General features: G+C 39.8%; 2 protein-coding genes across 3 annotated transcripts in view; both read right to left on the bottom strand.

The window, feature by feature from the left end:
- Nucleotides 1-304: 304 nt before the first annotated feature.
- CTSK (cathepsin K) lies at nucleotides 305-13,938 on the bottom strand. The gene is made up of 8 exons (XM_006058126.3): nucleotides 13,747-13,938; nucleotides 11,876-11,999; nucleotides 11,285-11,407; nucleotides 11,044-11,199; nucleotides 9,123-9,341; nucleotides 4,217-4,382; nucleotides 3,829-3,934; nucleotides 305-1,726 (listed from the first exon to the last, which is right to left on the bottom strand). The coding sequence occupies exons 1-8, from the start codon at nucleotides 13,758-13,760 to the stop codon at nucleotides 1,627-1,629; spliced, it is 1,008 nt and encodes a 335-aa protein (XP_006058188.1). The 5' UTR covers nucleotides 13,761-13,938; the 3' UTR covers nucleotides 305-1,626.
- A 1,248-nt stretch (nucleotides 13,939-15,186) lies between these two features.
- Nucleotides 15,187-22,919, bottom strand: part of ARNT (aryl hydrocarbon receptor nuclear translocator) — a 67,309-nt gene continuing 59,576 nt past the window's right edge. For both annotated transcript variants that reach the window (XM_006058124.4, XM_006058125.4), the window contains exons 15-22: nucleotides 20,966-21,076; nucleotides 20,733-20,805; nucleotides 20,457-20,580; nucleotides 20,163-20,265; nucleotides 19,633-19,780; nucleotides 18,559-18,721; nucleotides 17,969-18,135; nucleotides 15,187-17,228 (exon numbers count right to left, since the gene is read on the bottom strand). In XM_006058124.4, coding sequence (XP_006058186.1) covers nucleotides 17,139-17,228; nucleotides 17,969-18,135; nucleotides 18,559-18,721; nucleotides 19,633-19,780; nucleotides 20,163-20,265; nucleotides 20,457-20,580; nucleotides 20,733-20,805; nucleotides 20,966-21,076 — 979 coding nt within the window. In that variant the 3' untranslated portion in view covers nucleotides 15,187-17,138. The remainder of the gene's footprint in view (nucleotides 17,229-17,968; nucleotides 18,136-18,558; nucleotides 18,722-19,632; nucleotides 19,781-20,162; nucleotides 20,266-20,456; nucleotides 20,581-20,732; nucleotides 20,806-20,965; nucleotides 21,077-22,919) is intronic.

Here is a 22,919-nt window from a genome sequence, read left to right as displayed (position 1 = left end):
CTTTCAAGGCCTTCTTGGACTCACCTCCAAACTACTTTCTCTCCTCGGCTCTACCATGTATATGTGTTTGCACCCCATACTTGCAGCCACTGCAGCCCTTATCATTCACACACATACATCTCTCCTGGTGCTTTGTTCACCCAGAACCTTCAGCCTCACCTCATCCAACTCTTCACATCACGCCCAATCTCTCCATTCCCTCATCCCCCTCAATCCCCAGTCTTCTCTGCACATTCAGACATTTCAAAGCTTTGTTTTCAATGAAACTGCATCTAAAATATTTTAAGAATGAATGACTCAATCCTGAGCTTCCACAGTTCATATTTATTTAATTATGGTTGATATTATTAGTTGTTTTTATGTCTGTCACTAGTCTATAACTTTCACAGAAGTCAGGGCCGCATCTTACTAATTTGTTTTATCCTGGTAGCTTTGAATACATTGCAAATGACATGGTAATTAATATTGACACACAAAATAAATGGTTTTTGCACAGCATGAAATAAAGTAGTGCCTGACACATGGTCAGTGTTCAATAAATGTGAACTCTTTCTAGTAGTAATAACAGATGCTCAAAGAATATTTTGTGAAAAATGGCAAAAGCTCGTTGTGCTGATTTACTATTAGCCAGCTAAGCTCTTTTAAAATTGATACTGCTTAGGAATTATTATAAAGAGTTTCAATTTCCTCTTTTGGTAAAAGCAAAAGTTCAGGTTCTCAAACCACAGAAAGATATTTTTCAAGACCTAGGTTCATGTATCACTTAATCTGGTCTCCATACAGATAGAATTAAATATTGAAATCTTTTTATATCCATTTAATCCCTGAAACTTAGTACAATTCTTAATACCAAGTAAGCACTAAAAAATGTTAGTGGAAGGAATAAACAAATAAATGAATAATAATAAACAAAGGAATAAACAAATAAATGAATTAGGATAAATTGTTTATGCAACAGAATCTCCAAACTGTGAACACATCATATATAAGGAATATGTTTTGTTCATTTTTTTGTCTCCAGCACCTCGTCCAATATCTGACACAAAATGAATGTTTACTAAACAGCTATTTATTAAATTATAGATAAGCGATAAACACAGTTTACTTTAAAAATGCAAAGAAGGAAAAAGAAAACACATTTGTTGTATCATGTAAACTTGTACCAAAGATTGTGGATAGATTTATTAATGGGGTGGAATTTCTACCTGGAAGATAGAGAGGTAAACATGGAGACTGAGAAGTCAGGTCACCTTAGTCCTATCAAGTGGTTAAAGCTAACTAGTCCCTGTGAATGAGAATCCAGCCTCTCTGAGGGTCTCTAGCCTCTATACAGCATTGGCCTCAGAACAACACAGTCAGGGCAGGTGCTGGTCACATCTCTTAGCCTAAGAGTACATGCCTATTAGGGAAATTCTACTGTGGCAACAATGAAAAATTAAAGACCTTGGGTGAAGAGAAGAAAGCAGTAGGAGTGTCACTTGAAACACAAACAGGGAGACTGAACGGACCATCTCTGTGTCACCACATCTGTGTCAAAAAAGGCACGCCAGTTTCCTTCAAGGTACATAAGCATGTTGCACCATTGTGGAAGGAATGGAAGAGCAGGACAGGGTTGGCTGGTGGAATTCACATCTTGGGGAAGCTGGCCAGGTTGGCAATGCCACAAGCGTTGTTCTTATTCCGGGCCATGAGGATATAGCCTTTGTTTCCCCAGTTTTCTCCCCAGCTGTAGGATCAAGCAAGGAAAATACTTAGTACCCTCAGTTTATTCAACAAAACATTTACTGAGTATTGTGCTAGGTTTTTATGGCTTACCAAAATAAATAAATCAGTTTTACCTTTAAAGACTTTAAAGTCAAGAAATGGAGAGAAGACATAGTGTTACAAGAGAGATTGCTTCTGCTCAAGGGGATCAAAAAGGGCTTAACTAAAGAGGTGGCATTTGAGCTGAGCCCAAAGGCTGATAGAATTTGGACCTGTGGAAACGGGAAGCCAGCGGGTGAGAGTGAAATGAGTAATAGAGGCAGGAAAGCATGGGATATGTGTTAAGATCATGTAGCTAACTGCCATACACCCAGAGCTATCACAGAATCGTGGATCAAGTATACTCCAAAAAAAAAAAAATTATATATCTGAAGAACAGGGTGCCTGACAGGGTATAGTGGGAGATTAGGTTAAAGGGATCTTTCTCACCAAGCTAAAGATTTTGACTCTCTGGCCCATGATAGTGGAGGAGACACTGAAGTTTTCTGATTAGGAGAGTGAAGTCATTCAACTTGAGTTTTGTGATGAATTATCTTGAAAACATGAGTCTAGAGCATAAGAAAGAGGCAAGAGAGGCTGAAGCTGGTGATTTTGGTTTGGGAGTGAACCCATAGAAGAAGTGGCGACAGAGGATGAGATGGTTAGATGGCATCATCGACTCAGTGGACATGAGTTTGTGCAAACTCCAGGAGATAGTGAAGGACAGGGAAGTCTGGTGTGCTGCAGTCCATGGGCTCACAAAGAGTCAGACAAACTGAGCACCTGAACAACAATCATAGGAGAGATGAATGAAGCCATAAGAACAGATGAGACTGCTAAGGAGACAAGTGGAAAGGTTGGAAGATTAGATACAGATAAAGACAGAGGCAGACACAAAGACAGGGGAATGGGGAGAGATTGGTCCATATATCTTCCTAAATTATTTTCATAAGTTTACTCTCCTTTTTTCCCAACCAGAAAATTCACCAATCACCTGGTACATTTACTTAAGCAATTTACCCTACCCCTGTTCCCTTATCCAGGGGTTCCCAATGACCCTGATCCTGCCTGGGTATGTCCTTTATTCTTCCCAGCTCTCTTGGATGTAGAACTTACCACTTGATCGAAAAGAAAGGACAGGGTAAGTGCCTGGGCTGAGAAAGGAGAAAGGAAGAACACAAGACAGAAGCTGTGGGAGAAGGAATACCCTCTTAGGAAGATGCACAGGCTCACCCTTAGTTCAGACTGTGATTTAAAAAGTTATTCCCAGCCTCACATTCCATCCTGCCAGCCCTCCAGGCAGCATACCGAGCTTGAGAACTCCCCAGAGTCTAGGATGCCTGCTCCTTTGGAGGGCATCAAGGACAGAAAGTTTAATCAGTGCTACTGCCAGGCTGGTACTGATCAATGAGGAAAGGAAAAGAATAATTCCTATAAATCTGCACCCCATCCATAAAGTCATAAGGAGCTAAAGAGAAATAGGGAGCCAACGGGCCCTATAGTTTTATTTGTTCCCAATAATAGAGAAGGAAATACTAATTTTGTTTTTGGTGCTCATATCTACTTTTTGAAATGCATTATCTTCACAGACTTCAAAATTTCTGCCCAACTCTGATATATGTCTATCCTAAGAGCAAAAAGCTACACAAGGGGATATTAAACTTTTACATTGTTTATATTGTTCCCTAATGCTTACCATCAGACTCATGATGGAAACCTCCCTAAAAAACCAATCACATTAGAGAAAAAAGAAAAAATACATATAATTCCACAGTTCCTGCTGGCTCTTGGTGCTCCTTTACGTTCTCACATTAGCTAGGTCTGTCTTTTTTAGGGGCTGTGAGATCACTGAAGACAGACATGTTTGTGTGCATGACTAAGTACCTTGAACACGGATTAGCTGTCCAACACATACCTTTAGTACTCTTGTCTGGCCATTATGTTAGAATGAATAGCCTCAGATTGGGAAGGTAGAATTGAAACATTTGAGAAAATTTTCTTTGAGGGAAAAAAAGGAATATTGGGAAATTGAGGTTGAATGTTAAGAGAGTGAGGGGGTGACAAATACAGGGTTCCCATACTTACCTGTTTTTAATTATCCAGTGCTTGTTCCCCTTCTGGATCCCATATCCCACTGCCAAAACCGCATGGTTCAGATTATCGCTATTGCAGTTTTCATCATAATACACACCTAGGAAACAAATTACCAGGGTGAAGCTTTCTGCAATCCAAGGGTTGCATTAGCTAGGTCTGTGGGGTCTCCCACTCTAGGAGACCCTCTGTAGAATCCTGTCCCAGTCTTTTGTAAGAGGACTTACAAAAGAGATGGTCTGTGCTGTGGCAGCTGTTTCTCTCTGGTACACTCAGTCTGATTATGGAAACAAGTACTGAAAATGCCTGGTACCCTTAGGGAAGCTGCCCAGTCCACATCAGGAGAGAAGGTTGATTGTGCTCTATAAGAACAGCACCTTACCTTTTCTGTAAAACTGGAAGGAGGTCAGGCTTGCATCAATGGCCACAGAGATGGGTCCCACTCGGGCTACTGCCCTCTTCAGGGCTTTTTCATTTCCTTCGGGGATCTCTCTGTACCCTCTGCACTTAGCTGCCTTGCCTGTTGGATTGTACATACAATTTTCATCCTGGAAAAACAAGGTTAAAATAGGAACTGGTGAGAAAGTCTGTTAAAGTTTTGGGTGACATCAGTGCACGGCAGCAGACCTGAGTCTCCACCAAGGGTCTGTTCTCTCCTCACCATCTTAGAAACTGTAAGAAAAGAATATGGGGTGGGAGGTGGGAGGGAGGTTCAAGAGGGAGGGGACATACATATACCTGCGGCTGATTCATGCTGATATATGGTAGAAAACAACACAATATTGTAAAGCAATTATTCTCCAATTAAAATTAAATTAAAAATTTTTTAAAGAACATGAAAATTGTATACCTTGTACCATGCCCAAAAATCAGCTCCAAGTGGTTTTAAAACATAAATGTGAAAGAAAACACTATAAAACTTGAAAAAAGGAATATTTTTATTACCTCAGAGAAGATAAAGATTTCTGAAATTAGATTAAAAAAAAAAACAAACAACCCACAAATCAACTTTGGCAATGTAGTATGTGTGATCCTCGGTAGGCAAGGAGGCAGCAGCTCCTGTGTTGGGAGGAGGCCCAGCCCCCGCTAGACAGAAGACCTTGGTTGGCCCCATGCACTTGTATCAGGCAGCGTTCTGGCTGACCTTGTGCCCTCATGGGAGAGAGAGGCAAAATCACATAACATGACACTGAAACAAATTAATAAAGAACTCAGTAATTTAGCCTGTGAATTTCCAACATTATGTTTTGCAGGTCTAGTTAACAATGATGTGTTTCATTGTCAAGCCAGAATCATGGAATCTAATGGCAACCCACGTCAAAGGGGTGTATTCTTTTTGTCAGTTCATTTTCCCCTCAAAAACCCTAATGTTGCATCTACAAGAATATATTACATAGGGCTTCCCTGCTGGTCCAGTGGTTAAGAATTCACCTGGTTAAGATCGGCATGGCTCGATCCCTGGTCTGGGAAGATCCCTTATGCCATGGAACAGTTAAGCCTGTGTGTCAAAACTACTGAAGCCTCCATGCCTAGAGACCGTGCTCTGCAACAAGAGAAGTCACTGGAATGAGAAGCCTGCACACTGAAACAAAGATTAGCTCCTGCTTGCCACAACTAGAGAAAGCCTCTGCATAGCAACCAAGACCCGATCCAGCCAAAAATAAATAAATAAATACTTTAAAAAATTATCTAAACACTAACAATAATGGTAGTATTTGACCTGATAGTCTAAGATTATAGGAACATCCTGTATTAATAATTTCTCTAGATTCCTTTGCCATATAATCCAAACCCTTGGTGCCTCCTAGTACCAAAACTTGCATAGATGTACAAGTACAATAAAATATCTAGGGGATGGATTTGGAAGGATACCATGTAATGATATTTTAAAGTAAAAATAACTTGTATTGTGGCTGGAATGAACTTAAATTACTGTATTATCTGCCTGCTGCCTTCTTTTTTAAGCTTTGTTTTTTCGCAACCTCTTTCCATTCATTTACATGTTCATATAAGAAGTTCTTTCAGTTTTATACAATAAAAATAATGAGAACAGTTGTCCAAGATTCAAAATATTAAAAATGGAACACATGTCTTATAATGGCCAACTCTTCATTTTGACTGATTATAAAACCAAAATTATTACATATTCCTCTAAAATGCTGAAGAGATCATTTGAGGGGGTAAAGGAACAAAGATTGTAAGTCAATTGCTCCTTCTATTTCAAAACAGGGATTCAAATGTTATATAATTTTTATTCAGAGTTTCCGAGTTATTAAACTATCCCTCAACAAACTGGTTAATACAGTACTGAATAAACGATGTAAGCTGTCAATGGATAAGTGATCAACACTAATAATACTTCTAATAATATTTATTTTTTTAATATAGTTAGACAAACCTTTAAATTGGCTGCCTGGATAAAGCAACATGGAAAAAAAAGTTATAACTATGAATCTGTTTTTTTGTATATACTATTAGGATTTAATTTTTTTGATATCAAGTGACAACAAAAAGTTGTCAAAAAAATATTTAACAATTTAAAACAATATTTTGTCACATTTGGGTTATGTCACTAATGGCCTGATGTACTCAGAATTAAAAAGCTAATCTGTTAGGGCAGCTTTAGTATGCTGCACCTTACACTAGAAGCCCTATGAAAACTGTATACAGATTAAAGAAAAATCTTTCCACACACAACCTCCAACTTTCCTGATGTGTATACCTGACAACTAAAAAAAAAAAAAAAACAAACCATGAAATAATAATGGCATGAAATTTCATGAGGATGTGTTGAAGTGACTTTACTATGTAGATTGTTGAGTATCCAGTGAAATGGATCTGTTCAGTCATTTATATTAATGAGCATTTTATTGCATCAGATATCACTTCAGATGACTAAATATAAATAAATAAAACTCACTGTTACTGGGTTTTTAAAGGCTCAAATTGCAAAGGAAAAAAATAATTTTTCTAAAATTAAGAAATTTTCTGGATTGAAAGACATCATAAACAGAAAGAAAAGAAAACACATAGTTAACACATAGTTATAGTTGTTTAGTCGCAAAGTCATGTCTGACTCTTTTGCAATCCCATGGACTGTAGTCTGCCAGGCTCCTCTGTCCATGGGATTTCCCAGGCAAGAATACTGAAGTGGGTTGCCATTTTCTTCTCCAGGTGATCTTCCTGACCCAGGGACTGAACCCACATCTCCTGCATTGGCAGGCAGATTCTTTACCACTGGGCCACCAGGGAAGCCCAATACACATAGTATTAGTATCCAAATATCTTTTTACATTTTTTAAATATTAGTAAGAAAGAGAATAAAATCTAATTTAAAATGGGCAAACGATATAAATGCCTCCATGGTAGCAGAGTGGTAAAGAATCCACCTGTCAGTGCAGGAAACCCAAGAGACACGGGTTCAATCTCTGGGTTGGGAAGATCCCCTGGAGTAGGAAATAGCAACCTGCTCCAGTATTCTTGCCTATAAAATTCCATGGATAGAGGAGCCTGGTGAGCTACAGTCTACAGGGTTGCTAAGAGACAGACATGACTGAGCACACACACAATCACACACAAAAGATATAAGCAGTCAATTCATAAAGAAATGCAGATATTGACGAAGCTGTGAACCAACCGGATTTCTTATACTATGCAGATGGGAATATAAATTTTTCAAATACCTTGGTAAAAAATTTGACATCATCTAGTATAGTTGAAGATGCACAGATCCAAAGACTCAGACAATTCTGTTCCTAGATATTATATTCTAGTAAAGAAATTCTTGAATGTGTGAATAGAAGACAAGACTGGGGATATTTGCAGCAGATAAACAGATCTGACGGGTAGATCTTGGCTCTGTTACATAACTAGAGGTGTGAATTTGAATATGCCATTTTATCCCCTTAAGTGTCTATGTCCTTCTAAGTCCTCACCTATTGATGCTTTTGAACTGTGGTGTTGGAGAAGACTCTTGAGAGTCCCTTGGACTGCAAGGAGATCCAACCAGTCCATTCTGAAGGAGATCAGCCCTGGGATTTCTTTGGAGGGAATGATGCTGAAGCTGAAACTCCAGTACTTTGGCCACCTCATGCGAAGAGTTGACTCATTGGAAAAGACTCTGATGCTGGGAGGGAGTGGGGGCAGGAGGAGAAGGGGACGACAGAGGCTGAGATGGCTGGATGGCATCACTGACTCGATGGACGTGAGTCTGAGTGAACTCCGGGAGTTGGTGATGGACAGGGAGGCCTGGCGTGCTGCAATTCATGGGGTCGCAAAGAGTCGGACATGACTGAGCGACTGAACTGACTGACTGACTGACTGGGCTTTTATAAGGATTAAATGAGAACATGCACTAAGTACACGGCTTAGCACACGGTAGCCTCATTTGTATTACTCAGACTTGCAATCCCTACTTTAAAGGCTCCTGCTGCAAAGGCCCCATATTACCTATCAACTCCATGTATATAAAAATGTCCTCAGATCTTCTTCCTTTTAGATAAGAAAGATCTTCCTATTACTAAAGGACCTTATGGGAGGAAGTGAGTTCATATCTAAAATTGCAATATGAAGCAACTTGCTTTTTTCTCTCATTTTAAACATGTTAACATGTTAACTTACATAATTTGCTTAAATGTTCCCCAAATCCACATTGAGATCATACAAAATAAAGCCACATGATTCATGAAATTAGTATGGTGGGCTTAGAGATTTCTGATGGGAGTGGAAGAGTTGAATAGAGAGTTATAGAGACCTACTCAGAGATCTATGGGATAGCCTGTCTTTCTCTAGGGCAGAGAGACAGCTAGGAGCCATGGTAGCCTAAAGCTCCCCAAATTTTCCCAGACTGGACTTCCCTGGTGGTCCACTGGGTAAGAATCTACTTACCAATGCAGGAGACACATGTTCGATTCCTGACTTGGGAAAATCCCACATGCTGTGGGGCAACTAAAACCTGTGCTCCACAACTACTAAGCCCACATGTCTTAGAGCCTAAGTTTTGCAATGAGAAGCAACCACAATGAGAAGCCACCAACTGGAGAGTAGGCCTCACTCACCACAACTAGAGAAAGACCACGTCAAGCAACAAATTAATTAATTTTAAAACACACACACAAATTCTCCCAAACTATGGGAATCTTCTTCACCTTTTGTGGGAAATCATTTCATCAAGAAAGCTGGATAGGGTAACAGAAAACAAGATCTCTGGAACTGTTTCCAGAACAAAGTGTCATGCTGGAGAAGGAGAAGCCATTACAGAATTATATGGCTATGTGGGACAGTCTCACCTGTCCAACATACGGGTAGGCATCTTCAGAGTCAATGCCTCGGTTTTTCTGCACATACTGGAAGGCATTGGTCATATAGCCCCCTCCACAGCCATCATTCTCAGACACACAATCCACCAGGTTCTGAGGACTCAGATTCAAGAGTTTGCCGGTTTTCTTCTTGAGTTGGCCCTCCAGGGCACCCACAGAGCTAAAAGCCCAACAGGAACCACACTGACCCTGAGAGGCATAACAGAGAAATCATTAGTAATTGCTGTTCACACTTTCTGTTTCTCTCTTCTACCTGCCCGATAAAATTTCATACATTTTATAAATTCCAGCACCCATTCCCTTTGCTATTCCCTTCACTTAACCTTTGTTGCAGTGTTCTACTGCTATTGTTGCTATTAATAACTGTTGTAGTAAAGCAGAGTACAGCACTTCAATAAATCAATGAATCCATCATGAATTGAAAAACAGTAAGGTGAAAATGCAATACCCCTAACTTACTGAATGTTAGTAAGTTAGCCCAGCCTGACTTACATGTACTCAGAACACTTACGTTAGCCTACAGTCAGGCAAAATAATCTCACACAAAGCCTATTAGTGTTGAATATCTCCTGTAATTTACTGAATTATAATTATATTGAATATCTTATGAAATTTATTGAATTATAATTGTACTGAAAGTGAAAAACAGAATGGCTGTAGTTGTGTTCACCCTCAGGACCATGTGCCTGGCTGGGAGCCATGGCCTGCTACCACAGCCTAACATCAGGAGAAGGTATCATACTACATATTGCTAGCCTGGGAAAAGATCAAAATTTAAAATTTGAAGTACAGTTTCTACGGAATGCCTATCACTTTTACACCATCATGAAGTCAAAAATATCATAAGGTGAACCATTAGAAAGTCAGAGAACTACTCTAGGATAGGAAAAGTTTTCCATGTTCTTTAATACTTTTACAAATGAAGAAATACTGCAGATAAAAGAAATACTCTTTAAAGGTAGGTCTTGGGCACATAGGGAATAGAAATGTGGAAGACTTATAAAAATATAACTATTGTGTTGGAAACAATGATACTAATTGTGTATATCTGCATAAGATACTTGCTGTAAAAACAATGTAGAAGAATAATTAAGGATTTATTATCTTGCTAAAAAAAAACGTCAGGGACCATCTGTACTGGCTTTGTAACACAAGAGATCAATGACCTTGGGTAAATTACTAAACTTCTCTGTACCACACTGTCTTTATGTATAAATTGTGAATAATAATAATATAATGAGATTATGAGAATTTAAAAAGTTAATTCATATAAAGGATGAATTATTATGTGCAATAATAATAATCTCCCCAACAGTGCTAGCTATTATTATTGGTGTGTGTTCAGCTAGATGATACATTTTTTTCTTTCCTGCTAGTTCTATTTTTTAAGATTGGGGATTTCCTGAGAACACAGGTTATGTCTTAGTCCTCTCTACTGTCTAGCACTATACCTGGTAGGTTCTGCAAAAACTGTAGTTGTTGAATGAATGTTAGATCATCTGGCAGATATAATCAGCATTGTTAAGGTTGTGGAAAAACTTACATTCTCAGGCTGGTAAGAATGTAAGATTGTAAAAACTTTTGTGGAAAGGGTTCTGTGACCTACTGACTCCAACTTTAAGATTTATTTTGCATAAATATTTGTATATATGCACACAGGTGCTTATAGCAATACTATTGTAGAAAAGAAAAAAGAAAAAAAAACAACCTAAATCTACAAAAACAGATGATGAGTTAAACAACAGAATAGGCTTTATTCTCTTGGCAGTGGGAGGTGTAACTTAATTCTTTCCCCTCTCTTTCTGGTGCCCTCATACCTTAGAACAAAGAAGCAGAAAAAGGGAGAGATCATGCTAGCTTACATACCCACACCCAACAGAAAGGAGGATACCTGGTTTTTGACAGGAGTAACGTATCCCTTCTTCCGATAATCAATAGAGTCTGGGGCTCTGCCTTCCCAGTCTGGGATATAGAGGGTGTCATTACTGCGGGAACGAGAAGCGGGTACTTTGAGTCCAGTCATCTTCTGAACCACTTCTTCACTGGTCTGGGACAAAGAAGAGAGAGACCAGGCATAAGCAGGGAACCAAGACAAAACAGGCAGATAGACCAGGAACTGAGGTTCAACTCACCATGTCCCCCAAGTGGTTCATGGCCAGTTCATATGTATGGACACCAAGTGAGGCCTCAAGATTATGGATGGAAATATGCTTCAGGTTTTTTTCCCAAATTAAACGCCGAGAGATCTCATCCACCTAAACGGAGCATAATTAGTATTTGCATAGACTGTGTCCTGTGTATAAAGTTACTTACATAGTACTGTGGAGGTTTTCAGAAGAGATTAAATTTATAATCATAGAGGATCTACCATCTAGTTGAGGAACTGACCATGGCATTGTAAAGAGCATGCAAAGATCAATATATAAACAACTGCAAATAAAAAAACTCAAAGCTCTTATTTATAGGGGAAAATTGCTTATGGATTAATAGCATTATTTGAGAAGGCTTCCCAAAAGAGACCTATATGACAGTTATAAAGAAAAGATAGGACTTGATTGAGGATGACTTGAGGAGTAGGAATAGAGAGTATATGTTAACAGCAAACAGGGACAGGTTTGCTTGGTTGTTATTATAATACTGAATTTGAAGAAGGGAATTTGGAAGCTAGGGTTGGATGTCTTGGGTTCCAGCCCTCCCAGATTCTCCTCCAGGTTCCCAGGCACCTTGCTGTTATACTGCTTTCTGTAGGTCTTCTTCCATAGCTCCCACTGGGTGTCCAGTATCTCCTCGGGGTATAGAGCAAAGCTCACCACAGGCAGCAGTAGTAGAACCGTGAGCCCCCACATCCTGGAGAATAGGATAATTAGGGGCATGCGTGGTAGTTCCAGTCGTGTCCAACTCTTGCCGGCCCTATGGACTATAGCCCACCAGACTCTGTCTATGGATTCTCTAGGCAAGAACACTGGAGTGGGTTGACATTTCCTCCTCCATGGGATCTTCCTAAATCAGGGATGGAACTCAAGTCTCTTATGCCTCTTGCATTGGCAAGCAGGTTCTTTACCACTAACACCACCTGGGAAGCCATAATTGGGGGAGACTCTTCTGTTTGTCCAGAGGTTCCTAACCTGACTTGGGATGAGGAAACAGCTGGAACCATATGCTCAGACAGATGGTTCTTAATCTTTGGTAAGCATAGACTCACATGACAAGCTAATAAAAAATTGCAACCCACTATTAATTCCTCTTGCCAGAAAAATGAATACACATACAATAATTCTGGGGAGTTCCTGAACCCAAAGTTAGGAGCCCCTTCTTCTGGACCATGAAGCAGAGGAAAACTAGGCTCTATGAGGAAGGCAGACAAAGATTCAGGGTGATTTCCATATGATAAAATGATAGGTAGGGGAAGGGGGGTCTGGGTTTGGATGTGATGCTGATACACCTGGTCCCAAGTATTCTGGGAGATCACACACACACACACACACACACACAAACTTGGACAGATAACCAGAAATGGGAAAGAAAATGGACAATCAGGATGGGAGCAACACCTGTCTGCTCCACTGTCCCCAGCAGACTCGGAGGAGATGGACAGGTATAGGGTTAAGATGAATGGGATTGGAGAATACACAAAGGAAAGCTAAGTCTTTCCTTCCTGATCATTTCTTCAAGGTATTCTTCTGTTCCTTGCCTAAATTTTGATTCTGCTCCTAATCTTGCCAGCAGGGAACAAGGGAAAAGTTGACAGCATCTCCTATTCTGAGATATCCCCTCAGTGTTCTTATGCACTTCCTCCTTTCTCTTCCTGCTCCTTTCTTAGGCAGGAAACTGTCCTAATCTCAACCAGCTGCTGTGGGAGGAAAGCTTTTCTTTTTCTGACCAAAAAACCCACAAATACCTCTGGGACTGCCTCACAGGACAAAAAAGCCTCAGAATCAAAGTTTGTTAGAAGAACGTAAGACAGAAAAGCAATGTTGTGTGATCATTAGTCGCACAGCTTTTCAGAAATTTACTTTAGCTTCGTTCACGTCTTGTAGTGTCTTGCTAATCACATGTCCTCCATTTTAAGAAAAAGTTCAGTCTGCGGCAAGTCGTACAGCTTGCATGATTTTTAAACTTGTCAATTTTTTGTGTAATCTTTGCACATTGGAAAAATGTCCAGCAGGACATTTAATATCTGGAGTGTTAGGGCTTTTGAGATTCTCAAGAGTAGGAAGACCTTGAGCTACCACCCCTCTGCATTCTCCTCCTCCCTGCTAGTAACTTAACCCTTTTAGTACCTTTGCCTCCCCACCAACCAAAAAAAAAAAAAAACCAACCCTGAGGCCACTCTTTGAGGGATGGGTAAAGGCCTTATATTCTTTGCTTTCACTATCAACCACGTATACATACATATAAACCATAAAAGGAGTCCTAAAGATTTCCAGGCAGATTTTACTTAGCCAGGAAATAACCAAAGAGGACATCACTGTTTTCCTCCAGAAAGCCTATAAAGTTCATTTTGATAAACAAGTCACTACGTTCCTAATATTCCTAAAAATGGAGAACTGACAGGAATGAGAGGTTAAAAGATCCAGGAAGCTGAAAATGTTACCTGTTGATGGGCATCTGTTCTCTGGGCTCGTCTCAGCAGAGAAGTGTGGATAATGTGGCCGGATGACTAGGGGTGCTGGATTTATTCCACCAGGATTGCGGAAGTCAGCTCTGGCTGCTGGCTGGAAAATTTGGATGGGGAGGGCAGTGGAGATAGAAATGCTGAGAGAGGGGGATTAGGGAGGAGGGAAGGAGGCAGATTTGTATCCTTCCTCTGTGCGCATGTGGAGCATGTGTGGCAGGGCGGAGAGTTAGGTATTTAGTTTCACATGGCTGCCTGCCTTTGAGACAGACAAAAAAGACCTCAATACATTATTACCCAAGTTGGGGCTTACCTTCTCTTTGGTTGATAGACAAGCATATATTATGTGTTACACTAAGGGATTATCTCTTTTCTGGCCCTTTTCCTGTTATTATTCATTTCTCCAACTCTGAAACTTGTTTTAAAATTTGTGTCTGACCCTCACATCACGGATGAGGAAATGAAGACAAAAAACTAGAAAAAAGTATCTTAGGGAAGTCACAGGCTCCAAAATCATTTGTGTTTTATAGACCTGTTGCCTAAAAGCTGTCACTGCTTTCAGGCAGGGTAATAGCTTTTCCAGACTGACATGATTTTGCTGAGGAAGGATATGCCCAAAAAATCCATATGAAACCAGTTCTAAAGTAACCAGAAACAGTACTCCTGGTTATGACAGCGCTTGAATCAATGCCATAAGCACTGACAAATTCACTTGTGACTTCTTCACTGCCAAAGCCTGATGAACATTATCTGTCTCAATTATTAAAATCCCCAATCCAGGGCCAGTCATATGAGCTTCTCCAAATGCTTCCCTCAATATCCAGGCATGTGACAGATCATGAGAATCTAGTTCAGTCCCTAAACCACATCCCCAAACATTTTCTTCCATAAACAGATGTGGGGGGAAGAGGAAAAGAGGGTCCTTGGAACAAAAATAATAATACATGGTATCCAGCTTGTTTCTAGCTGGGTTACATACACAGACCCTCAAGAAAACAGGTTTATGCTCATGGGTTTAATTTCTTAATGAAATACATTATCCTAGAGGGAAACGATGTCTAGACCTAAATAGTTTAAATTTCCCTATCCTTGATTCCTTTAAAACCAGAAGTGCCCTATTGGTCTCAAGTCCCAATTTATCCCCCTCTCCCAAGGACTTGGGCAATCCCCTACCCTCCATCCCATGGTCAGACGTCCCTCATGATTTTACTCCAAGTGAGTCAGGATCAGGAGGACAACTAAGGAATGCTGACTAATCAGAGCCCTATGATTTCTGACTCCTGAAATTACAGACACACTGTGCTTCATGTTTGTGTATTTGAAGCACAAGTTATGGATTCAACTGGTTGTGGGTGTTTGTTGTTTTTGAGCTGGGATGGAATAATAAGGCCGCAATTAAGATCACACAACACAAGGAAGTTTACAAAAGGAAAAAATATTTTGTTTTAAAATCTTTGCTTCATGTCCTTATTTTTGCCACTGTAAGGCTCAGCACAGATGCCAGCAGTACAGAAATGGCCAACAAGAAAAAAAAAAAAATCAAAAATAAAACCCTGAAGGAAAAGCAGAAACAAAACCCCCAGAGCATCTTCTCCACCCCTCCCCTTCTCCCAAAGCCCAATAATAACTGTACAATATTATAGTCCTGATCACATTTAAAAACAGTTGATTATTAAAAAAACAAGGATTTCATTGGAAACTCAACTTTTTGGTTTCTTAAAGTGTGATATAAATATATATGTATATTGTATGTGTGCACATAGAATAAAAAAATAAACTGTCTCCTTTTCCACTTCACTACCTGGCACCAGACTGGAGACAAAAGGGAGGGAAACCTAACGACATTCTCTCAGCCCTCCCCAAGGCCACTATGCTCCTCAGTCCCCTATGGCTACATTTAGTATGTCTTCTCCTTGTCAATTCAGTCTTGCACTTAAGATACTGGCCTGAGCCAAACAAGTGAACAACAACAAAAAGGCTGATACACATGACTGTTACCTGAGGAAGGTAAAGAGTGAGAGTAGTAACCTGTATCCGCATTTATATGGCTATAGTTAATTATTAAGTGACCCTGTCGGGATGGGAGTCCAGGTCCCATCTATCACATGGATTTATTACCCTTGTACTATAAAGCAAACTCCAGTCTCAAGATTGGAGAGGGAGCAAAGAGGAAAGAAATATAGGTCCAGAAGAGACCTAAATTTCAGTTCTTGCAGACTGGATACTTTGAGTATGGGATGAAAGAGGTTACTTTGCAAGAAGGCTTGGTATTTGGTTTAAATTCCAGCAGTGAGAATTTTCACTGGGACTGCTAATCCAAGAAGTTGAGTTTCCATGCAGACATAACCTCTAGAGAACACACATCATATGTGATTCTGACAGAAAAATGCAGCATCATCCTTATGGACAAGTAGGGGGTTCTGAACGTGTTTACCTTGCCAGCCTATTTCTGTAATGCAGATGCTCCATACAAGGTGACAGCACCAAAAGCAGGAATGACCCAGCTTTATCACTATCTATGTTCAATGAGAGATCAAACATATCAATAGAAGACTTCATATACTTGCTTACAGTTGCATAGTGGCTGGGCACAGATATAATAAGCGCAGCAAAGACATTTACTTAAATACTCTTTGGCTGCATTACTAAGTGGAAACTAATTGGAAGATTCAACTCTTTAGGACTCTTTGAAAACACAGAAAAAGACAAAGATAAAATCTGGGACAAATTTTGCATAACTCCCTAATAGGGAGAAAGAAACAAACACAGAACACATGTGCACACTCACACGCGCGCGCGCGCGCGCACACACACACACACACACACACACACTCTCTCTCTCTCTCTCATTTCCTTACTCATATTTCATTCCAGAGGAACTGCTCACAGGCAGCAGAAAGCGCCTGTACTCACTTCCGAAAACCCCATGTACACCTGCCATGTTTCATGGTCCTCAAACATTGAGGACATTTCTCCTCTCTCTCACCTTATTCAGAATTTCTTCCCAAAAATAAGCCATAGTATCCAAAGGAAATAGTGAATGTTTTCTAACCTGCTCCTTGACCCAGCACAAATCGTTTCTGCATAAATTTCTGGTCAGGAGACATAAGGAAAGACATTCTTAACCTAACCCAGCCTCAATTTTTCAAAGGGTCCCCAAAGTGTTGAGGAGTCACTCCATTTCTTCTATAAATGTTATCTCAGAGATGCAGGAAGACAAGGGAAAGGTCAGAAGGGAAAGGGGGTATACATCAGGGGTGAGGGAAGGGAAGGGAGAGGAACTTTTATTCTGTTTACAGAAATATTTGCTTTTTTAAAAACAAATGGTGATTTTTTTTTCTCCCCCACCCTTTATCCTCACCCCAATAGTTCTATTCTGAAAAGGAGGGAAACATAGTTAAGTCAGGAAATTCTTCATTGTTGTAACTGTTGCTCTGGTCTCCCAGCATGGACAGCATCTCCTAATAAGAGAAAAAGAATAAGCTTGGGTCACACATCTTGATCCTTCCATTTATTGAGCTCCTTCCCAACATCCCCCTGAACTATCAACCCTGGCCCCAGAGTTTCTGCTGTGCTGAGTTCTTTTAGCCGTCTTTACTCCCAGCGACTCTAAATTCTTCAGATGACAACCTATTTTCCTACTTCTCTCTCTGCCTTCCCCCTACAGTTCTACATTCTCCCCCTTTTCTAGTCCTCACTATTCTCAATGGGAGAAAAATCTCGTCATAGTTCATAAAATCCCCTCTGGATATTTATGGCGTATCTCTTATCCTATTTGTTTTCCACCAAAACCTTGTTTTGCCTTCTTCCCATCTGTGTTTTAAACTAAGCTCCTCCTTTATCCCACCTGAGATTACTAACTACTGCAGTCCCCTCAGGATTTATGTAAACAGACCCTTATAGCTGTATTCAGTATTTTTATACCTAAACTGCTATCATCAAATGGGCATATGGTTCTCCGTGAATGGACCAAAATTACTTTCTTTTACGTCTTCGCGTGATGCTTCACGTCACTAATGACGGTCTAGTGCAGCACACTAAGTTCACAATCTTTTCAATTAATGACATCTGTTTTTACGTGTCCTGACTCTTCTCTTCTCCCACTTACTAACCTCAATCCATGCATGCTTTCTTCTCTGTCTCTCCTCCCTGACTCTTTCCTCCCAGTTTCTGGTCTTCTGAAGTCTTTAGACCCTCTCACCTGGAAGACCTCAGGCTGGCCAGGTTGCTGTGCTGATGGCTGTTGAACATGTTGCTCATTAGAACTTGAACGATGATGCGACTGCTGGCCCTGCCACTGTGGCCAGACACCCACACCCTCTGCTGTCCGTGTCTGGAATTGTCCTGCAGTTTGTCCAGTCTCAGGAGCTAGAAATATAGCAAGGAAAAATAAACAACTTCAATCTGCCAACTCCACTAGAGAGGAGAAACGAGCACATAACTGCATGCAAATCATTAATTTTACCTAGATACCCTCTGTCCTTTCTATTTCAAACCCTAGTCCCGAATTTATTTTTCTTCTCTAGGTAGAGTCTTTTCTACAGGATCCTTTGCTCATTCAGACTAAATGTGCATATTATTACATTTATAATACTTTACATGCTTTTTGTTACACATGCTAATAAAGTCCTTTTCACGCGGGTAGGTTTTCAATTCCAAATGGACTGTCACCATGCATTTCCCTATAATTAGGTCAGTACAGCCAGGACAAAAGCAAACTATTTTAACCACTAAATCCTTTCTCCTTTGTGATGTGATTTTCCTGTTACCCTGACTCTGGTGTGAACTCACCAAAGTTGGATCCACGATTGGTGAGACTAGGATAGGCAGCTGCACCAGGTGATGCAGTGGAAGCACCAGGAAGGGACATGGGGCTGAAAGAAGATGGAGTCTGAAAGCTGCCTACACCAAATTGGGAAGAACGAGTCTTAGCTGTAGCCTGGGTAACCACTTGCTAAAAGAAAGAAAGGGGTAGAGAGCAAACAGAACATTAACATTATTGCACAGACCATTCCTATGGGAGTTAACCCTCTGTCAATCATTGGATTCTTCGGAGCCAACCTCATTACTTATTTCCCATTGCACATTTCTTCCAATTAACTCCCAGTTTCCTTTGACACTAATTTTAGGCACTTGTGATGAAGTGTAAAAAGCAAAGAACTATGCGATTAGTAAAAGTATACACATTTAGAGTTGAGAATTAAAACGAAAATGACATAAATGAAAGCATTTTATAAACTGTAAATCTATACAAAAACTAGAGGCATTAATAATAGTATAGCATTATATAAAGAGAAAAACACACTTTGTATCATTTTATTATTCAATCTGCACCACATTTGTTTGTTCCTAATGATATCTTTTTTTTTTTTTGGTAACTAAACATTTTCCTCACTATAATAGTAATGCATACGCATCATGGGATATCTTCAAAATGAAGGAAAATAAAAAGGAAATAATCATCCATAATCCTACCACCAAAGACACATGGTTAACATTTTTGGATAATTTCTTCCAGTTTTCATTTATGTATTTTTTTATAAAATGAGGTTATATCATGTATAATAATTCTAGAGTTTTATTTCTGATTTTGGCTTTTTATTTAAAATATTACTTATGCAAAATAAGTATACAGCAACATATAAAAGGATATTAGCTTTAGCCTTAACATATATATACACATATATATTCTATGAGGATTTTTCAACACAATTCCTGCTCCCAATAAGATAAAAATTGGAAGACAGAGGATGGCAGGGCGGTCAAGAAAAGACGTTTAAGATAGACAATAATTTTACATATGGAAAAAGCCTAACCAACCAAACAAACAATAAATACAAGGGACAGACAGATGAGAAGGTTTACCTGGGCAGAGAAGCCTGGGCGGGTGCTAGGGGTCCAAGCTGGGGCTGCTCCCTGGGTAGGATTGGAGTGGCGGGAAATCTGGGCCAACATCTGCCCTGCGGAAGTTGATGGCTGGACAATGGTTACAGGAGGGGCCAGACCACTATTTCTAGGAGTGAACAAATAGTGAGGTAAGGATGAAAAAGGTGCATTTATCACAGAATCTAGGAATCACAGGACAATCTAGTGCTATCTCTAGATTCCCTCGACTCCCTGGGGGTTAAGGAAAACTTGATAACAGAATCTGGAAAAGACGAAGAAGACTGACAGTCACACACTGATCAGGACACACAGAGATGGAACCTGGAACACGGCAGCAGGACAGGTGCAAAGAAAACAGAGGAAGAAAAGCAAGCTCGTCTCATCTGAGGCCAACAAGTTCCACTGCTTTGTGTGAGATAACCAGAGAAAGCTAGGCAAGAATAAAACCTGGATTCAGTAACTGAATCCCTCAGTTGCCCTGTAAAGCAGCACACACATACGGGGCTCACCTGAAATTCTCTGCCGGCCGGGGGGTAGGAGGGAATGTGTTGCCCTGGGAGAATAGCTGTTGGGTGGCAGGGACAGTGCTGGAGGAGATGCCTTTACTCTGATCTGTGGACCAAAAGGAGTTGGGGGAGGGCCAGTCAAGGGGCTGTAGTATATTAGTTCAGCAAGTTCCTATTTATTCACGAGGTATTAGGGTTAAGTGGAAATACGCTGGGAGACTACTGACTGGGCAGCTGCAGGCCCATCAATAAATGATCAAAATAAGAATTTAAAATGAGAATAAGGAAAAAACATACCCGTACTGATGTTGGAGTAGATTTCTGAAAATCTTGGATCTCTATCTTGGGCAAACAGACTCTCTGACTTCTCAAGGGGCTTGCTGTGTTCTGGCCCTGTGGTTGTCACAGGCTGAACAGAAACCTGTGGAATGTAATGATAAAAATAACCATGAAAGTTTAACATGACAATTCAATAATTCGAAAATTCATATAAAGATACACATACACTTTAACTGGCTCTAGGGGACACTTCTTAAAGAAATGTTCACCATCCTTTAAAGACGACATACTAACCTGGGAATGATTGTAGCTGGTTAGTCCATCTCTTCCTGGTACCACATCCAATTCTGTTTGCTGCTGCTGCTGCCTACATGTTAAAGGCAAGTAAAAAGAAAAATAGGGGGAAAAAAAGTTATTTTAAAAAGGATCTGGGGAAAGGGCTTAAAACAAACAAAAAAGTGTGACTGCAGACTGCCACTCCCCAGGCTAGTCACTGCTCAATAAAGAATTGTTCCACCATTTCTCACCTGGGTGCCAGCTGCCCTGAGCCCATCTCCAGGGATAAATTAGCTGTGGGACCTAGCTGTGGCCTCTGGATTGTGTTTGACAGTGAAGGCCGTGGTTCCTGGCTAGAGTTCCTGGGAAAATGAAGAGTAGAGACAACAAAGAAAAAAAAAAGCATCTGACTCTGTACAAAAGATACTACAGATTCACTGATACATGGGGTAATCACTGATAAATTCCCCTTTAAAGCCCAATCCCTATGATACCTGTAACCTCAGATTCAGCAAATAATTCGCACTATAAACAACATGATACAAATAGAAACTATGTCCTACAGCCAAGAGTTCATCCTGTTTGGGCTCTAACTCCTTCCAGGTATTCAATACCTAGTAGTTGTGGATGTGTGTATGTGTATGTTGCATATCCATATATTGTGTTTAAAAAAAGCATAAGTAAAAAAACTGATGAAAGTACACACTGAAACATTAACAAAGACTATTTCTTGATGGTGAGAATTTTTTTCCTTTTCTTTACTATTTTCAATACTTTCCAAATTTTCTACAAAGAATATTAATTACAAAATAAAATATTAAGAATTAATTAAAACTAACTATAGTAGGAAGAACTGTAGTATGCAAAAATGGGAAAAGCCATTATTTCCAGAAACAACTTCTTAAAAAGACTTAAACATTTCAAAATTTAAGCAAAAGAGAAACACAAAACAGCTGTTCAGAAATATAAAGATGTAAAAAAAAAACAAACTATAATGACCTGAGTCCTAAGTTAATGAAAATTTATAACTGAATCTACTGTTATACTAAATTAATTAACAAAAAATTAAACTTCATGAGCCCTAAAAATTGAATTAGAGGATACAGAGACTCAATGTTGTCACCAAGTATTATTCACACTTGATAATTATTTCTAATCAGATCTTCAGAAGTGGGTTCAAGGCCAATTCTACACAGAAAGATTAAATGGAAAAGAAGTACCTTGACAACTGACACCCACTAGGTACAATAAAAAAAGACAGCAAGAATGTGGAGAGGCTGAACTCGCATACACTGCTGATGAGAAAAGTACAGCACTGCTGCTCAGAATGCAAACTGGTACAGCAGCTTTGGAAAACAATTTGGGAGTTTCTCAAAAGATTAAGCATAGAGTTACCATGTGACCCAGCAATTCTGGGCTGTGCTTAGTCACTCAGTCATGTTCAACTCTTTGCGATCCCATGGATTATAGTCCGCCAGGCTCCTTTGTGCATGGGGATTCTCCAGGCAAGAATACTGGAGTGAGTTGCCATGCCCTCCTCCAGGGGATCTTCCCAGCCCAGGGATCAAACCCAAGTCTCCTGCATTGCAGGTGGATTGTTTACCATCTGAACCACCAGGGAAGGCCAAGAATACTGGAGTGGGTAGAATATTCCTTCTCCAGGGGATCTTCCCAACCCAGGAATCAAACCGGGGTTTCCTGCATTGTAGGCAGATTCTTTACCAGCTGAGCCAGTATATACCCAAGAGAATAACATATCCACACAAAAAGTTGTACACAGATGTTTACAGCAGCGTTCTTAGTATCCAAAAAATGTAAACAACTCAATATCCACCAACCAATGAACGGATAAACAAAAATGTGTTTCCATGTATAAGAAATGTCTAGATCAGGCAAATTTAGAGAGACGCAGAATAGATTAAGTTACACAGGGCTTGAGGAAGATACTGTTAATTAGTATAGGATTTCTTTGGGGGTAATAGCTATTTTGTGTGTGCTAATACCCACACAGCCCTGTGACATACTAAAAAAATTATACCCTTTAAATGAGTAAACTTTATGGTATATGAAATCTATTTTAAAAAATTCTTACAAAGCTGAGAAAAAGTTCAAACAGAAAACAATGAAAGACTAGAGAAAGAGAAACTAATAGTCAATATAGCTATGCTCTAAAGCAAACTATGGTCCACAGGCCAAATCCAGTCC

The sequence above is a fragment of the Bubalus bubalis genome, chromosome 6, assembly GCF_019923935.1.
Source record: "Bubalus bubalis isolate 160015118507 breed Murrah chromosome 6, NDDB_SH_1, whole genome shotgun sequence".
Lineage (NCBI taxonomy): Eukaryota > Metazoa > Chordata > Mammalia > Artiodactyla > Bovidae > Bubalus > Bubalus bubalis.
Note: the sequence above shows the minus strand (reverse complement) of the source record. Positions and strands in the feature narration are given on the sequence as shown.